Source organism: Ornithorhynchus anatinus, chromosome 14 (assembly GCF_004115215.2).
Source record: "Ornithorhynchus anatinus isolate Pmale09 chromosome 14, mOrnAna1.pri.v4, whole genome shotgun sequence".
Taxonomy (NCBI): domain Eukaryota; kingdom Metazoa; phylum Chordata; class Mammalia; order Monotremata; family Ornithorhynchidae; genus Ornithorhynchus; species Ornithorhynchus anatinus.
In genome coordinates, this window is record NC_041741.1 from 2,544,909 (window position 1) to 2,558,431 (window position 13,523).

Here is a 13,523-nt window from a genome sequence, read left to right on the forward strand (position 1 = left end):
CTTGGGTATTCGAACCAAGTTTGTGCTTTCTTCCTATCACCCAATTAATGGTGTTTATTGAGCTCTTATTATTCATTCATTCATTCATTCAATAGTATTTATTGAGTGCTTACTATGTGCAGAGCACTGTACTAAGCGCTTGGGATGAACAAGTCAGCAACAGATAGAGGCAACAGATAGAGACAGTCCCTGCCGTTTGACGGGCTTACAGTCTAATCGGGCTTACAGTCTAATCGGGGGAGACGGACAGACAAGAACAATGGCAATAAAATTATGTGCAGAGCATTGTACTAAGTGCTAAGTGCTTGAGAGAGTCCAAAACAAAAGAGTTGTTAGACCCATTTCCCCCTGCACACAATGAGCTTACAGCCTAGAGGGGGAGGCAGACATTTTATGAGTATAATTTATAGATATGTAAATAAATGTTGTGGGGTTGAGGGTGAGGCGAATATCAAATGCCCAAAGGTCACAGCTCCAAATGCCCGCAAAGGACAAGAAGAGAGAGGGAGGTAGGGAAAAGAGGCCTAATCTTCCAAGCATAACCACGATATCATATAGGACACTCCGTGAGTTAATTTATCCCTTAACTTACTGTTTCAACTTCTTTATTTTCTCCCCTTAATCTTTCCACCTCCTGCTCCAAAGGACTGAAGGAAGATTTCATCTGTGGTGACAAAACAAATCATTTCATTCAGAAGATCGGAAGGAGGGAAATGACCGCGAGGAGCAAAATCAGTCCGTCAGTGGAATTTACTGAGAGCTTACGCTGTGCAAAGCACTGTACGAAGCGCTGGAGAGAGTAAGATACCCACAGGGAGCTTACAGTCTACAGAAAGAAGAAACGTTGAGGGGTGAGGAGGAAGAGGAGAAAGAGGAGGGAGGACAGAGAAGAAGAGAAAGATGAAGAAATCCGGATGCACTGCCGTCCATCCTCAGCTCTTGTAGAGTGGAAGCTCCTTCTAGACAGGAAAAGTTCTTTGTGCTTCAAGCCCTTTTATTATATTTGTTAAGTGCTTACTATGTGTCTAAATCCCATCTCCCAGGATCACCAAACTAGCAACTAGCATGACTCTGTCTTAGTTTTCACTTCAACGTTTAATTTCAACAATGAGAAGCAGTGTGGTCTAATGGGTAGAGCACGGGCTTGGGAGTCAGAAGGACCTGGGTTCTAAGCGCGGCTCTGCCGCCTGTCCGCTGTGTGACCTTGGACAAGTCACGTCACTTCTCGAGCCCCTTCGGAGAAGCAGCGTGGCTTAGCGGTAGGAACCCGGGCTTGGGAGTCAGTGGACGCGAGTTCTAATCCCAGCTCTGCCACTTGTCGGCTGTGTGACTTTGGGCAAGTCCCTTAACTTCTCTTTGCCTCAGTTACCTCATCTGTAAAATGGGGATCAAGACTGTGAGCCCCACATGGGACAACCTGCTAACCTTGTATCTACCCCAGTGCTTAGAACAGTGCTCTGCATATAGTAAGCGCTTAACAAAAACCAACATTATTATTATAATAAGTGCTTAACAAATATCATCATCATCATTATTATTATTATGTGGGACACGGAACGTGTCCAACTTGGCTGGCTTATATCTACCCCAGTGCTTAGTACAATGAGAAGCACTTAACAAATACCACAGAAAAAGATCTAAAGTTGCAGTAAAAGGGAGCAAAAAAAAAATCTCCTCGGCACATTTAACTCGATTACCTTGTATCTACCCCAGCGCTTAGAACAGTGCTTGGCACATAGTAAGTGCTTAACAAATACCATTATTATTATTTTTTAAATAATGAATAGAAGTCAGTCAATCATATTTATTGATCACTTAATGTGTGCAGGGCACGTAAGCGCTTGGGAGAATATAACACACATTCCCTGCCCACAACAAGCTCACAGTTTAGAGGGAACGATCATTTCATGGGTGACTGTTTTTTCCCTTCTTTTCATGACCATGAGCCCCATGGGGGACATGGACTATATCCAGCACGATTAGCTTCTATCTACCCCAGGGCTTAGTACAGTGCCGGGCACATAGTAAGCGCTGGACAAATACCGTTACAAAAAAGGAGGGAAGTTTTCCCTTTTCAGTACTGACCTCTCGCCATTGCTCAGAACAGTGCTCCCACATAGTAAACGCTCAATAAATGCCACCGATCGATTCAGGCTCGCACAGGGCAACGTATCCGGCGGTGCCGAGTTGGAATTGTTGTAAGGATGAAGTTCTGTGGGTTCTGTTTTGTCAGAACTACTAATTTCCCCTTCTGCGAGGTCTGGACCCACCTCCTCCTCCTCCCCGGCCCCGAAAGCTTCTCCGTAAAATACCTGCCGCAAGGCCTTCTGAGAGTCGTCCACCTTGATCTTCCATTTACTTTCTTCCTCTTCCACGCTGAGCTGCAGCCTTTTCAAAATCCCCTCCTGTAAGCAAAATTGCAGTTCATTCAGTCGTATTTATTGAGCGCTGACTGTGTGCACAGTACTGTACTAACCGCTCGGGAAAGGGCAATATAAACAGACACCGTCCCCGCCCACAACGAGCTCACCGTCTACAGGGAAGTTCTGGAAAGAAAATCACCCACTCCGGGCCAGCAGTGGACGATAAGACTATAGAAGCAGCGTGGCTTAGTTCATAGAACCAGGGCTAGGGAGCTGGGTTCTAATCCCGGCTCCGCCACTTGTCTGCTTTGTGACCTTGAGCAAGTCACTTCACTTCTCTGGGCCTCCGTTACCTCATCTGTGAAATGGGAAAGTGTGAATCCTATAGGGACTGTGTCCAACCCCATTATTTTCTATTTACTCCCACGCTTAGAACAGTGCCTGGCACATGGTAAGCGCTTAACAAATACCATGATTTACTATTATTATGTGGGACAGGGACTGTGTTCAACCTGATTATCTTGTATCTACCCCAGTGCTCAGAACGGTGTCGGGCACACTGTAAGCGCTTTGCAAGTACCAAGCTAATAATTATTATTACAGAAGCACGTCCTTACCGTTTCTGCGAGAACAGACTTGTATTTTTCACAGTCCAGCTGCAACAGGGCATGGCTCTCCTCCGCTTCTTTCAGCTTCTGCTCCATGGCCTACAGAGGAAGAGGATAGGGCCGAGGGAGGAAAATACAGCTGTCTACCCCTCTAGACTGGAAGCACGTTTCGGGCAGGGAACACGTCTGCTAATTCTGTGGTACTGTGCTCTCCAAAGCGCTTAGTACTTGGCTCTTCATTTCGTAAGCGCTCGATAAATGCCATTGACCGACTGAGCCGAAGCAGCTTCGGCCCACCAAATGGGAAGCGGGCGGGCTTCGGTACAAGCGAGGTGCGATAGGGTTCCACGCTCCCGGCGGCTGGGGCTTGTAAAATAAATCTCAATAGTATTTACCGAGCGCTTATCGCGTGAGGAGCGTCAAGACCCCCCGCCGCTGATCCCGACCAATAGAGCCCGCAGGAAAATCCAACCCAGTGACGGTTGCGGTGGAATCGTGGGCTGGTGCCATTTTTTGGGGGGCTCCCAGGACCCCGGGGGTAAGCGGCGCAGAGGACACTGCCCCCCAACACCTACCTTAACCATCTTGGCGTCCTGCCCTGCCGCGGCCCGGTCTTTGGCTTTCTCCTCAAACCCACGGAGCCACTCGCTGAAACCCTGAGGGGAGACAAACGGACCGGGAAGAAATTTAACCTCAGCATCCGGCCCTGCCCGGCCCGGTCTTTGGCCTTCTCCTCAAACCCAAAGAGCCACTCGCTGAAACCCTGAGGGGAGACAAATGGACGGGGAAGATATTGAACCTCCTCAGCGTCCGGCCCGGCCCGGACTCTGTCCTTCTCCTCAAACCCCCTGAGCCACTCGCTGATACCCTGAGGGGAGACAAACGGGCAGGGAAGATGTGGCAGTGGGCGCAACGAAGCCAACGGGCGGTGGAGGAAATGGGCGCCCCAATCCAGACGCGCCGCTCCGAGGCGAGCGCTCGCTGGTGAGGGGGCGGTGGGGATTGATCCCGGGCTGGGAAACCGTGCCGGGGAAGAGTCTTCCCGTTTCCAGAGAGGGTCTGTTTGGCCCACTTTGCTATCACCCCTCACCCCGGCCGGGAACTCCGACGGTAGCGAAGGAGACCCAGTGGGACAGGTAGCAGTAGCCAGATTTGGGCTCTCTGAAGGCCTCCTGGGCCGGGGTGAGACATTGATGCCCAGGGGTTGCCCCGGCCAGCCACCTTTCCACAGCTTCCACCTAGTGTAGTGGATAGAGTCCAAGCCTGGGAGTCAGAAGGTCACGGGTTCTAGCCCCACGAGGGACAGGGATTGAGTCCATTTCCCCCCGTGTGTTCTCTCTCAGCATTTAGCACAGTGCTCCGCACATAGTAAGCGCTTAATAAATGCTATCACCACTATTACCACTAATCCCGGGTCCGCCACTTGTCTGCTGTGTGATCTCGGGCTCGTTCACTTCATCTGTACAATGGGGATTAAGACTGAACCCCATGTGGGACATGGGACTGTGTCCCACCTGATTATCACGCATCAATGGTCAATTAGTACAGGACCTGGCACAAAGTAAGCACTTAAATACAATTAAAAGGGAGAGGCAGGAAGCAGGAGGGAGAGGTGGGAAGCAGGAGGGAAGGGCTGGAAGAAGGAGGGAGAGGCGGGAGGAGAGGAGAGAAGCGGGAGGAAGAGGCAGGAAGCAGGAGGGAAGGGCTGGAAGAAGGAGAGACGGGAGGAGAGGCGAGAGGCGAGAAGCGGGAGGAAGAGACGGGAAGTGGGAGGAAGAGGTGGGAGGCAGGAGGGAAGGGCTGGCGGGAGGAGAGGCGAGAGCGGGATGAAGAGGCAGGAAGCAGGAGGAAGAGGCAAAAAGCGGGAGGAAGAGACGGGAAGCGTGAGGAAGAGATGGGAAGTGGGAGGGAGAGGTAGGAAACGTGAAGAAGAGACAGGAAGCGGGAGGGACAGGCGGGAAGTGTGAGGAAGAGACAGGAAGCAGGCAAAGGAACTTCAACTCTCCCAGGGCCATATCCACTCCTGCCTCCCAGTCACCTCTGCTTCAAGACAACCGATTCTCCTGCCTGCCAACCCCGCTCTCCCCAGAAGATGCAGCATTTTGTGCGGGCCCGGGGAGGTGCAGGGGGCGAGGTGAAAACGACAAGACTCACAGACACCCCCCTTACCAAGGTGGACGGGAGAGACACGCTGGGAAACAAGTCCTGCAGAACCTCTTTGGCCCGACTCTCTGCCGCTTCTAGCTGTTGTTGCCTCTCCTGGAGCGAGAGAGGAGAGGTTCAACGATCCCCAGGCACACGCGCCGGAGAGAATTCGCTCCACCGCCCTCCGGGAGACGGTTCCCACAAGAGCCCCAGGCCCGACTTCTCAAAGAACAATCCTTCATTTTCACTTTAAGATCTGGAACCGCTCCAGAGTTTAAAGAAAAATAAAATCGTCCGGGGTTTTGGGGTGGCAAGAAGAGTTGTATTCCGTGTGGCCTAAGGCAAACTCAAGGGGCTTCGAATGGAGATTTGATTTGCGTTTGTTTTCAAGCGGTGACCGGCAAGGAGCCGAAATTCCCGACTCAGATTTCGTCGGGATTCTGGCCTTGCAGTTGGCACCCACTCCGCGCCTGGGCAACGCAACGGGTGGGCAAACGGCCGTGTCTTAGCCAACGGCCGCCAGACCGATAGTTTCTAGAACTGAGCGGGTTCTAGTGCCTACGGGTGTCTTTCACAAATGCAATGGCAGGCAAAGTCCGAGAGCGTTCACGTCCCTGAAAGCAAATCACTGCGATCGCTGTAATTTCACAAGGGTGGGGGAATCTATGCTGGGGGAAGAACGCCGGTGTAACTTATGCCGGGATTTAAATATGCGTAGATCACACGAGCCCCTTCCACAATCTGACAAGAGAAAATGTCCAGTGGCAAGCAACTCCCCCAATTTAAGCCAGAGGTGAATATTTGTGAAAATGTAAACTGGAACCAAGCCAAGAAAGCCATTTCCCCTCCCCCCCCCAACTGAAGTTGGGCTGGGTTTCTTCCACAGTTCCAAAGCTTGGGTGGTGTGGAAAAGTTTTACTGGGTGTGGTGAGAATTTTTTTTCAAGCTCGAACCACTCTTCCCCATTTGGGCTGTGATCTTTTTTGGACTTTATTTTCACGGCTGGACTACCCTCGCTCTTGCTGCCTTGAAATCTAGGTGGAAAAGGTGCTTGGAACTATTTAGAGACGGCAAAGGAACAAGACCCGAATGACGGCTTCTCTTGTCTCAAATCTCTACGTCAACTGCAAAATCACGGCACCTATCCGAGAAAACGGCGAGGGTCGTATTGGCTTGTCGGAAACGTTTTCACTGAAAGCTGCCCAATCAAGCAAGGTGGCTTGATGGACCTGAATGGGCAACCTGGCTTGGAGGGAGAGTGGCCTAGTTGATACAGCTCGGGTCTGGAAGTCTGTTGTGTGGCCTGTTGTGGGGGCAAGTCACTTCGCTTCTCTGGGCCTCAGTTCTCTCATTTCTAAAATGGGGATTAAGTCTGTGAGCCCCATGTGGGACAGGGACCGTGTCCAACTGGATTAGCTCGTATCTACCCCGGTGCTTAGAACGGTGCCTGGCACACAGCGCCTAACAAATACTACAAAAAAAAAAAGATTTTCACGCTACCCTACTGGCTTTTGCTGAAAAGTCTTTCACTCGATACCCCGAGAGTCATTTCCATCCCATTTTCGGCCAGCAAAGTACGTATTCAACCTGATTTCCTTTCTCTCCCTGAACTTGGTAAGCGCTTACTCAACCTCATTCTGACTTGAACCAGGGCCAGTGCGAGCTAATACACTGCGGGCCAATCTCAGATCAGTTTTCGGGACATTCTGTTGGGGAACGTAATAACGTGCACGGGGATCGATCGATCTGATGGCATTTCCCGTGTGTTAATGCAGCGTGGCCTTGTGGCTAGAGGCCGGGCCTGGGAGGATCAGAAGGACCTGGGTTCTAATCCCGGCTCCGCCGCTTGTCTCCTCTGTGACTTTAGGCAAGGCACTTCTCCGGACCTCGGTTCCCTCCTCTGTAAAATGGGGATGAAGACCGAGCCCCATTTGGGACAGGGACTGTAATTACCTCAGACTTAGAACAGTGCTCGACACATAGTTAGCGCTTAACCAATACCAGTATTATTATTGTTATTAATGTGATTAATTAAAGGAGCGCCGATGATGCATTTTTCCTTCTTCGCTGTGTTCCTCCGCCCTGAGCCACCCCATGGCAATCGCCTCGCTAGACTGAACCCTCCTAGAGGGCAGGGATGGTGTCTACAGCTATTGCACTCTCCCAAGTGCTTAGCACAGTGCTCTGCAGCCAGTAGGGTCCCCACAGAAGCTACTGATTGGCTTATCGGTCGGTCCCTGAGCTGACACAACGAAGACAAAAGCACTTAGTGCAATGTCTGGCACATAATAAGTGCTTAAACCCCATTAAAAAAAAAAGAGAGAGACACAAGGTGACTGATAACTTTTTCCACCGCTTGTGCCAATTCAGAAACTGAGTCGAGCGGCCCGGCTCCACCACTCGTCTGCCGTGAGGCCTTGGGCAAGTGGCTTCACTTCTCCGTGCCTCATTTACCTCCCCTGTAAAACGGGGATGGAGACTGTGAGCCCCAAGAGGGACAGGTACCGAGTCCAACCCGCTTTGCTTGTACCCACCCCAGCGCTTAGTCGAGTGCCTGGCACATAGTAAGCGCTTAAATACCACACTTATTCTTTTGAAGTGACCTGGGACGGTTTCTTCGCCAGATTCCGCTCATCTTCCTCTCCTCCTCCTCTGGAGACGGAGCTTTGTTTGCCAAAAAAAACGATGAGCCGAGCCAAGGTGGGAATCAGGCCGACTTCCTCCTTAGACCGGGTACCCGGGCATTTTTAATCAATGAGCCGGACGGACCCCTCCGTGGAAAACCGCCTTTCCGGCCTCCTGCCTTTTGAGTTTGGGGATGAGGGGTGACTGCGTCGATCAACGGTAGTGATTGAGCGCCTACCGTGTGCAGAGCACTGCACCGAGCACTTGGGAGAGGACGATCCAACAGAATTGGTAGACGTGATCCCTACCCACAGGACGCTTACAGTCGGTGGGGAGAGACAGACAGGAAACGAGATTACGGCTTAGTGGGACGAGCACGGCCCCGGGAGTCGGGAGATTGGAGTTAGAGTCCCGGCTCTGCTGTGTGACCTGAGGCGAGTCCCTTCACCTCTCTGGGCTGGAAATCATCAGATTTCCTCTTAAACTGTGAACGCCACGCAGGCCTGGGATCGAGTCCAATCTCTGATCCTCTCGCATCTATCCCAGCCCTAAACGCGACGACTGCAACTTCTAGTTCCGGAGATTTCTGCCGAGCCGAGACCCCTCTTTCCAAGGCTAGCGGGTTCACCCAACGTGCCCCCCGTCTCGACAACCCGACACACTGCGGGGAGGGCGGTGGGGGGGGGGTCCCCGTCTTCCAGAGTTCTCTCAATCAGAGAACAGATCGGGGGCAGCTCAAACCGTCGGGCAACGGAACAGATCGGCGTGGCCACGGAGGAAAGAAAAAAAGGCAAAAAGGAAAGAGAAGCAGCGGGGCCTAATGGGCACAGCACGGCCCTGGGAGTCAGGACCCGGGTTCTAATCCCGCTTCGATCAATCTGTGTGGGACCTTGGGCGGGTCGCTTCATTTCCTTGGGTCTCTCCGTTCCCTCATCTGGAAAATGGGGATTAAGACCGTGAGCCCCATGCGGGACAAGGACTGTGTCCAACCTGATTAACTTCTTATCTACCCCAGAGCTTAGTACAGGGCCTGGCACTTAATAAGCGCTTAACGAATACCATTTAAAGAAAAAAAAAGCTTAAGAAAGAGATACAGACAGAAGCAGAGGGGGATGGCTAGGAATGATCGTAAAGAACAGCTCTCCCTATTTCAGCCAAAGTGAAATAAACGCTTTCGTTCTGCCGTTTGGACAGATTTTTGGGTGTTCGATGCACTGATTCCAGGAGTTGGAGCATTACAACCTTAGCAGTCTTGTTCACTTTGTCCTGGAGCAATTTTTCAGTTGATGCCAAGGCTTCCATGGCTTTCCAGTTTTTCTCTCGGAGGTCCTAATCGTTTTTAGAAAAAATGATTTCAGTTCAGCCGATATTCAAACGTGCTTGCTTTTATTTTTCATCAGTAAATTTGCAAGACAAAAAGGTGCTTTTAAATGCTTGGTTACTGCAAGATTATTTGACTGGAAACAACGACAACAAAAAATCAGGTCTAATAGCAGCAGTCGCTCAGGGGTCTGGACTGCAAACGACGACCCCCCCCAAAAAACACGCCTCCTATTTACGCCCCACGTGTTGTGATTCACAAGCAGCATGACGTAACGGATAAGGCCGGAGCCTGGGAGTCAGAAGGTCGTGGGTTCTAATCCCGGCTCCGCCACTCGACTGCTGCGTGACCTTGGGCGAGTCACTTCACTGGGCCTCAGTTCCCTCATCTGGAGAATGGGGACGGAGACTACGAGCCCTATGTGGGACAGGGACTGTGTCCAACCCCATTAGGTTGCAGAGATCCCAGCGCTTAGTACAGTGCCTGGCACACAGTAAGCACTTACAGATACGACAATTATTATTATTTTTATTAGGTTCGGGGGAGAGAGCGGGTCTCCGCTCCGCTCTTTGGGCCGCAGAGTGTGTTTGGGAGAAGGAAAAAGAAAAAGAAAGCTGGCACAGACGCACAATACCACCACACGCAGGTTACAGACAAGAGTTAAGCCCGTTGAGCTGCAGAGAATTAAATGCAGAGCAAAAGCCGGAGCGCTCCGATCAGAGGCCGCTGCCAGGCTTATCGCGAACCAAGGAAACATCCCACACCGCCCCTCTCCTCTCTCCTCCGGCCCGGTGGCTCTCCCCCGGAACGTCCGACCCTCGTTCCTGGTGGTCCCTGGGATGACCGCCAGCACTGACTCGCCGCGAGCCGACCCCTCTAGGCCGACCAGTGGTGCGCTCCGCGGAAAGGTCCCCCTCTCCCGCCGCCCCCAGGGCCCGAGGGGTGAGACAGGACCTCATTCGATCGTGGTTATTGAACGCTGTGTGCCAAGCACTGTGCTAAGCGCTTGGGAGAATACACTACAACAACCGCCATACACATTCCCTGACCCCGACGCTTCCTTTATCAGCCTAGGGGTGGGGGGGGACCCTAGGAGTTCCAGAGCTCTAGGCTATGCCACGATCGTCCGCCCGCGCCAAGCGACCCAGATCTGACCGCCACGCTTCAGCTACGCTCCGTTCATCTGTTCGTTCGTGTTTCTGGAGCGCTTACTGTGTGCAGAGCACTGTACTAAGCGTCTGGGAGAGTACGACAGAACAATAAACAGACACGTTTCCTGCCCACAACGGGCTTCCAGTCTAGAGCCAGAGAGCCGAGAGTGTCCGTTCCAGCTGGGGATCGCTTTCTCGGGGGGCCCGGGCAGTCCTCGTTGGTCTACCGATACCCCCCGGAAGAACGGACGGGGCTGCCATTAGGGGGTTGTAGGCGTGCGGGGGGGGGGGCGACGATGACGAGTCCGGAAGGGACGGACAACCACGGTTCTTTTCAAGGGGAGAACGGAGAATTTACCTTCCCCGCCTTCCTTTTACGCTAGATTCCACACCCCCTTTGACCAAATCAAATTAGGGGTATGGCCCAATTACCCTGTATCTACCCCAGCGCTCAGTACAGTGCCCGGCACAGAGAAGCAGCATGGTACAGTGGAGAGAGTCCGGGCCTGGGAGTCAGAAGGTCATGGGTTCTAATCCCAGATCCACTTGTCTGTTGTGTGCCCTATGCCTCAGTTCCCTCACTTCTCTATGCCTCAGTTCCCTCAGCTGTAAAATGGGGATTGAGACTGTGAGCCCCAAGTAAGAAACGGGACTGGGTCCAATCTGATTTGCTTACATCCACCCCGGCGCTTAGAACGGTGCTGGGCACATAGTAAGCACTTAAATATCATGATTACAATTATTATTACTAGGGATTGGGTCCAACCCGATTTGCCTGTATCCAATCCAACGCTTAGTCCAGTGCTGGGCACATAGAAAGCGCTTAGCGAAGACCATAATTATCATTACAAGTGCTTGACAAAAACCACAATTATTACTATTATTATTAAATCAAGCACTTTGGAATCAGACACTCACCCTCAACTCCTCTACCTCTCCGCCTTTCCAGCAGCCGGAGCGTTAGGAGCAAAAGAACGTCCTTCCGAAACGACCGGCGGAACGTTAGCTCACGGGGTCTCGTCCGCGTCAGGCGGAGGCGACATCCGTGAGCTTGGGGTACCCAGAAACGTCCCCTCGTCTAGCGAAAATCCCCCGGACGTCATCGCCGAGCTACCCGTCACCAAAGCGGCCTGACCCTCCTTCCGTGTTTGGTGAATCGTCCTGCCTCCCCAAGCTACTGGCCAGCGGCATCCATCTCAAAGCCACCCAGGATCCTGATGGTTGGAAATGATCCCTCACAGTCGGGAGGGACTGGGACCGGCCTCATCTCTACCGCATTCTGGTCCTTCGGCCAGTTCCCGAAATCCGGGGACCGGACAATCTTTCGTGGGCAATGTGGAAAACGAGTGGGCAAGGTTAAAGCAGAGCTCTAGACCTCGGGGAGGCGGACGGTCGTTTCGGTCGTGGAACACGGTTCGACACCTGAAACGCAGGCTTTTCAATAAAATTCAGAGCAGAGGAGAATTTGCAAACGCACTTTTCTACCACGCTCCTTTCCACCAACGGCCAAGCGAGCTTTTTTTTCCCCCCAAAAGAACCGTTCCCCCAGAAAAAGACCCTGTGGGTTAACAATCCGTTGCCCACGACCAAATCAAAGGACGCTTTCAGAAACCCGAACTGGACGTGGTTTGGTTTTTCAAAGAAATGCACTTACGTTGTTCTTCTTCCTCTGCTGTTCCACGGCATTCTTCAGCGCGTCTACCTCGCTTTGGAGACTGGATATCTCTTTCTCTTTCCCTGCGATCCTAAGTTAGAAGGGGCACAGAGACATTAGGAAATCGTTATGCCGGCTCAATAATCTAGCTCGACAAACATTCTAGCAGTATTTGCCTCTTTCCTTCCACAAGAGAAGAGGCGCGGCCTAGCCGACAGGGCCCGGGCCTGGGAGTCAGAAGGACCTGGGTTCAAATCCCAGGCAAGGGGATTGAAGGCTTTAAAGCCGAGGGTGAGGGTTTCCGTCGATTCCGGGGTGGGTGGGCAACCACTGGAGGTTCTCGAGGAGGGGGAAAACACGGAATGAACGTTTTTGTAGAAAAATGATCCGGGCAGCAGAGTGAAGTATGGACTGGAGTGGAGAGAGGCAGGAGGCCGAAGCAAGGAGGCTTCATCAATATCCAGAACGCCTGGTGATGGAGATGGTCCCGCTTTTTTTACTGGGAATTTTGGGGCAGGGACAGATGGGGATAAAGTCCTTGGGCTGGGATTATCTCAGAGCTGGCCCTTTGGCCTGGTCTCGTCTAGAACGCGCGGAAAAGCGGGGGCTCATTCTGCCTCCTCCTCTTCGCCAGGCATAAGTCAGTCAGTCAATCGCATTTATTGAGCGCTTACGGTGTTCAGGACACTAGTCTAAGTGCTCGGGAGAGTTCGATACAACAATACAACAGATACATTCCTTCCCTGCCCACAACAAGTAAGGTAATGGCAGGGCCCAGGCGTGGGAGTCAGAGGACCTGGGTTCTAAACCCGGCTCCACCACTTATCTGCTGTGTGATTTGGGGCAAGTCACTTCACTTCCCTGGGCCTCAGTTCCCTCCTTCGCAAAATAGGGATTCGATACCCGTCCTTCCTCCTACTTGGGCTGTGAGCCCCATGGGGGACAGGGACTGTGTCCGGCCTGATTATCTTGCCTCCACTCCAGCGCTTAGCACAGTGCTCGGCACAGAGCGAGCGCTTAACAAATACCACAGTTATTATTATCTGGCAGTCACGATCCACTCTTTCGGCTGCTCAAGAAATATGCCCCCATAATTGCAGGTCTTGTAACGCAGGGAGCAGATAATTACACGAGACCTTCATAGATGGAGTGATGAATAGAAGGATCTGGGTGGGGGAGGGAGATGGGGGTGCAGTCTTGGACCTGAGACCCAGCCGGAGGAAAGGAGGACCACTTCCCAGATTGAGAACTCGGAACGGTTTTTACTTACACTTGCAACAGGTCTTCACTGGGAGCAGGACAAACCTACGAGAGAGTTTCAAATGACATTTTTAAAATCGACCAAAAGAATTCTTTTTGCCTCCGCATGGAACAGTCACGTGCAATCACAGCGGCTTCCCCCAGGATTTCCTGGTCTCCCCGAGACCCTTGGGAGGGGCTTCACCTCCTTTTCAGGGACCATCGGGGAAGGGAAGACCTGACCCGCTCAGCTGTCGGGCTCCCGGCAGCCAAAGAGCTGGGCCGGAGAGTCAGGAGCCCTGGATTCTAGTCCTACTTCTTCCCCTGCCCTGTCGTGTGACCGCGGCCAAGTCGCCTAACCTCCCTGGGCCTGGGTTTCCTCTTCGGTAAAACGTGAACTCCGATGACTTTATATCT

At 52.3% G+C, this 13,523-nt stretch overlaps 1 protein-coding gene across 13 annotated transcripts in view; it reads right to left on the bottom strand.

Moving 5' to 3' along the window:
* The window catches only part of KTN1 (kinectin 1), a 61,411-nt gene that overhangs the window by 6,833 nt on the left and 41,055 nt on the right, over nt 1-13,523 (bottom strand). For 6 of the 13 annotated variants that reach the window (XM_029079343.2, XM_029079342.2, XM_029079344.2 and 3 more), the window contains exons 30-37: nt 13,138-13,172; nt 11,868-11,958; nt 8,984-9,070; nt 5,141-5,230; nt 3,547-3,627; nt 2,981-3,070; nt 2,313-2,405; nt 593-664 (exon numbers count right to left, since the gene is read on the bottom strand). In XM_029079343.2, coding sequence (XP_028935176.1) covers nt 593-664; nt 2,313-2,405; nt 2,981-3,070; nt 3,547-3,627; nt 5,141-5,230; nt 8,984-9,070; nt 11,868-11,958; nt 13,138-13,172 — 639 coding nt within the window. The remainder of the gene's footprint in view (nt 1-592; nt 665-2,312; nt 2,406-2,980; nt 3,071-3,546; nt 3,628-5,140; nt 5,231-8,983; nt 9,071-11,867; nt 11,959-13,137; nt 13,173-13,523) is intronic. The other 7 variants (XM_029079346.2, XM_029079345.2, XM_039914078.1 and 4 more) reach the window with 2 other exon arrangements.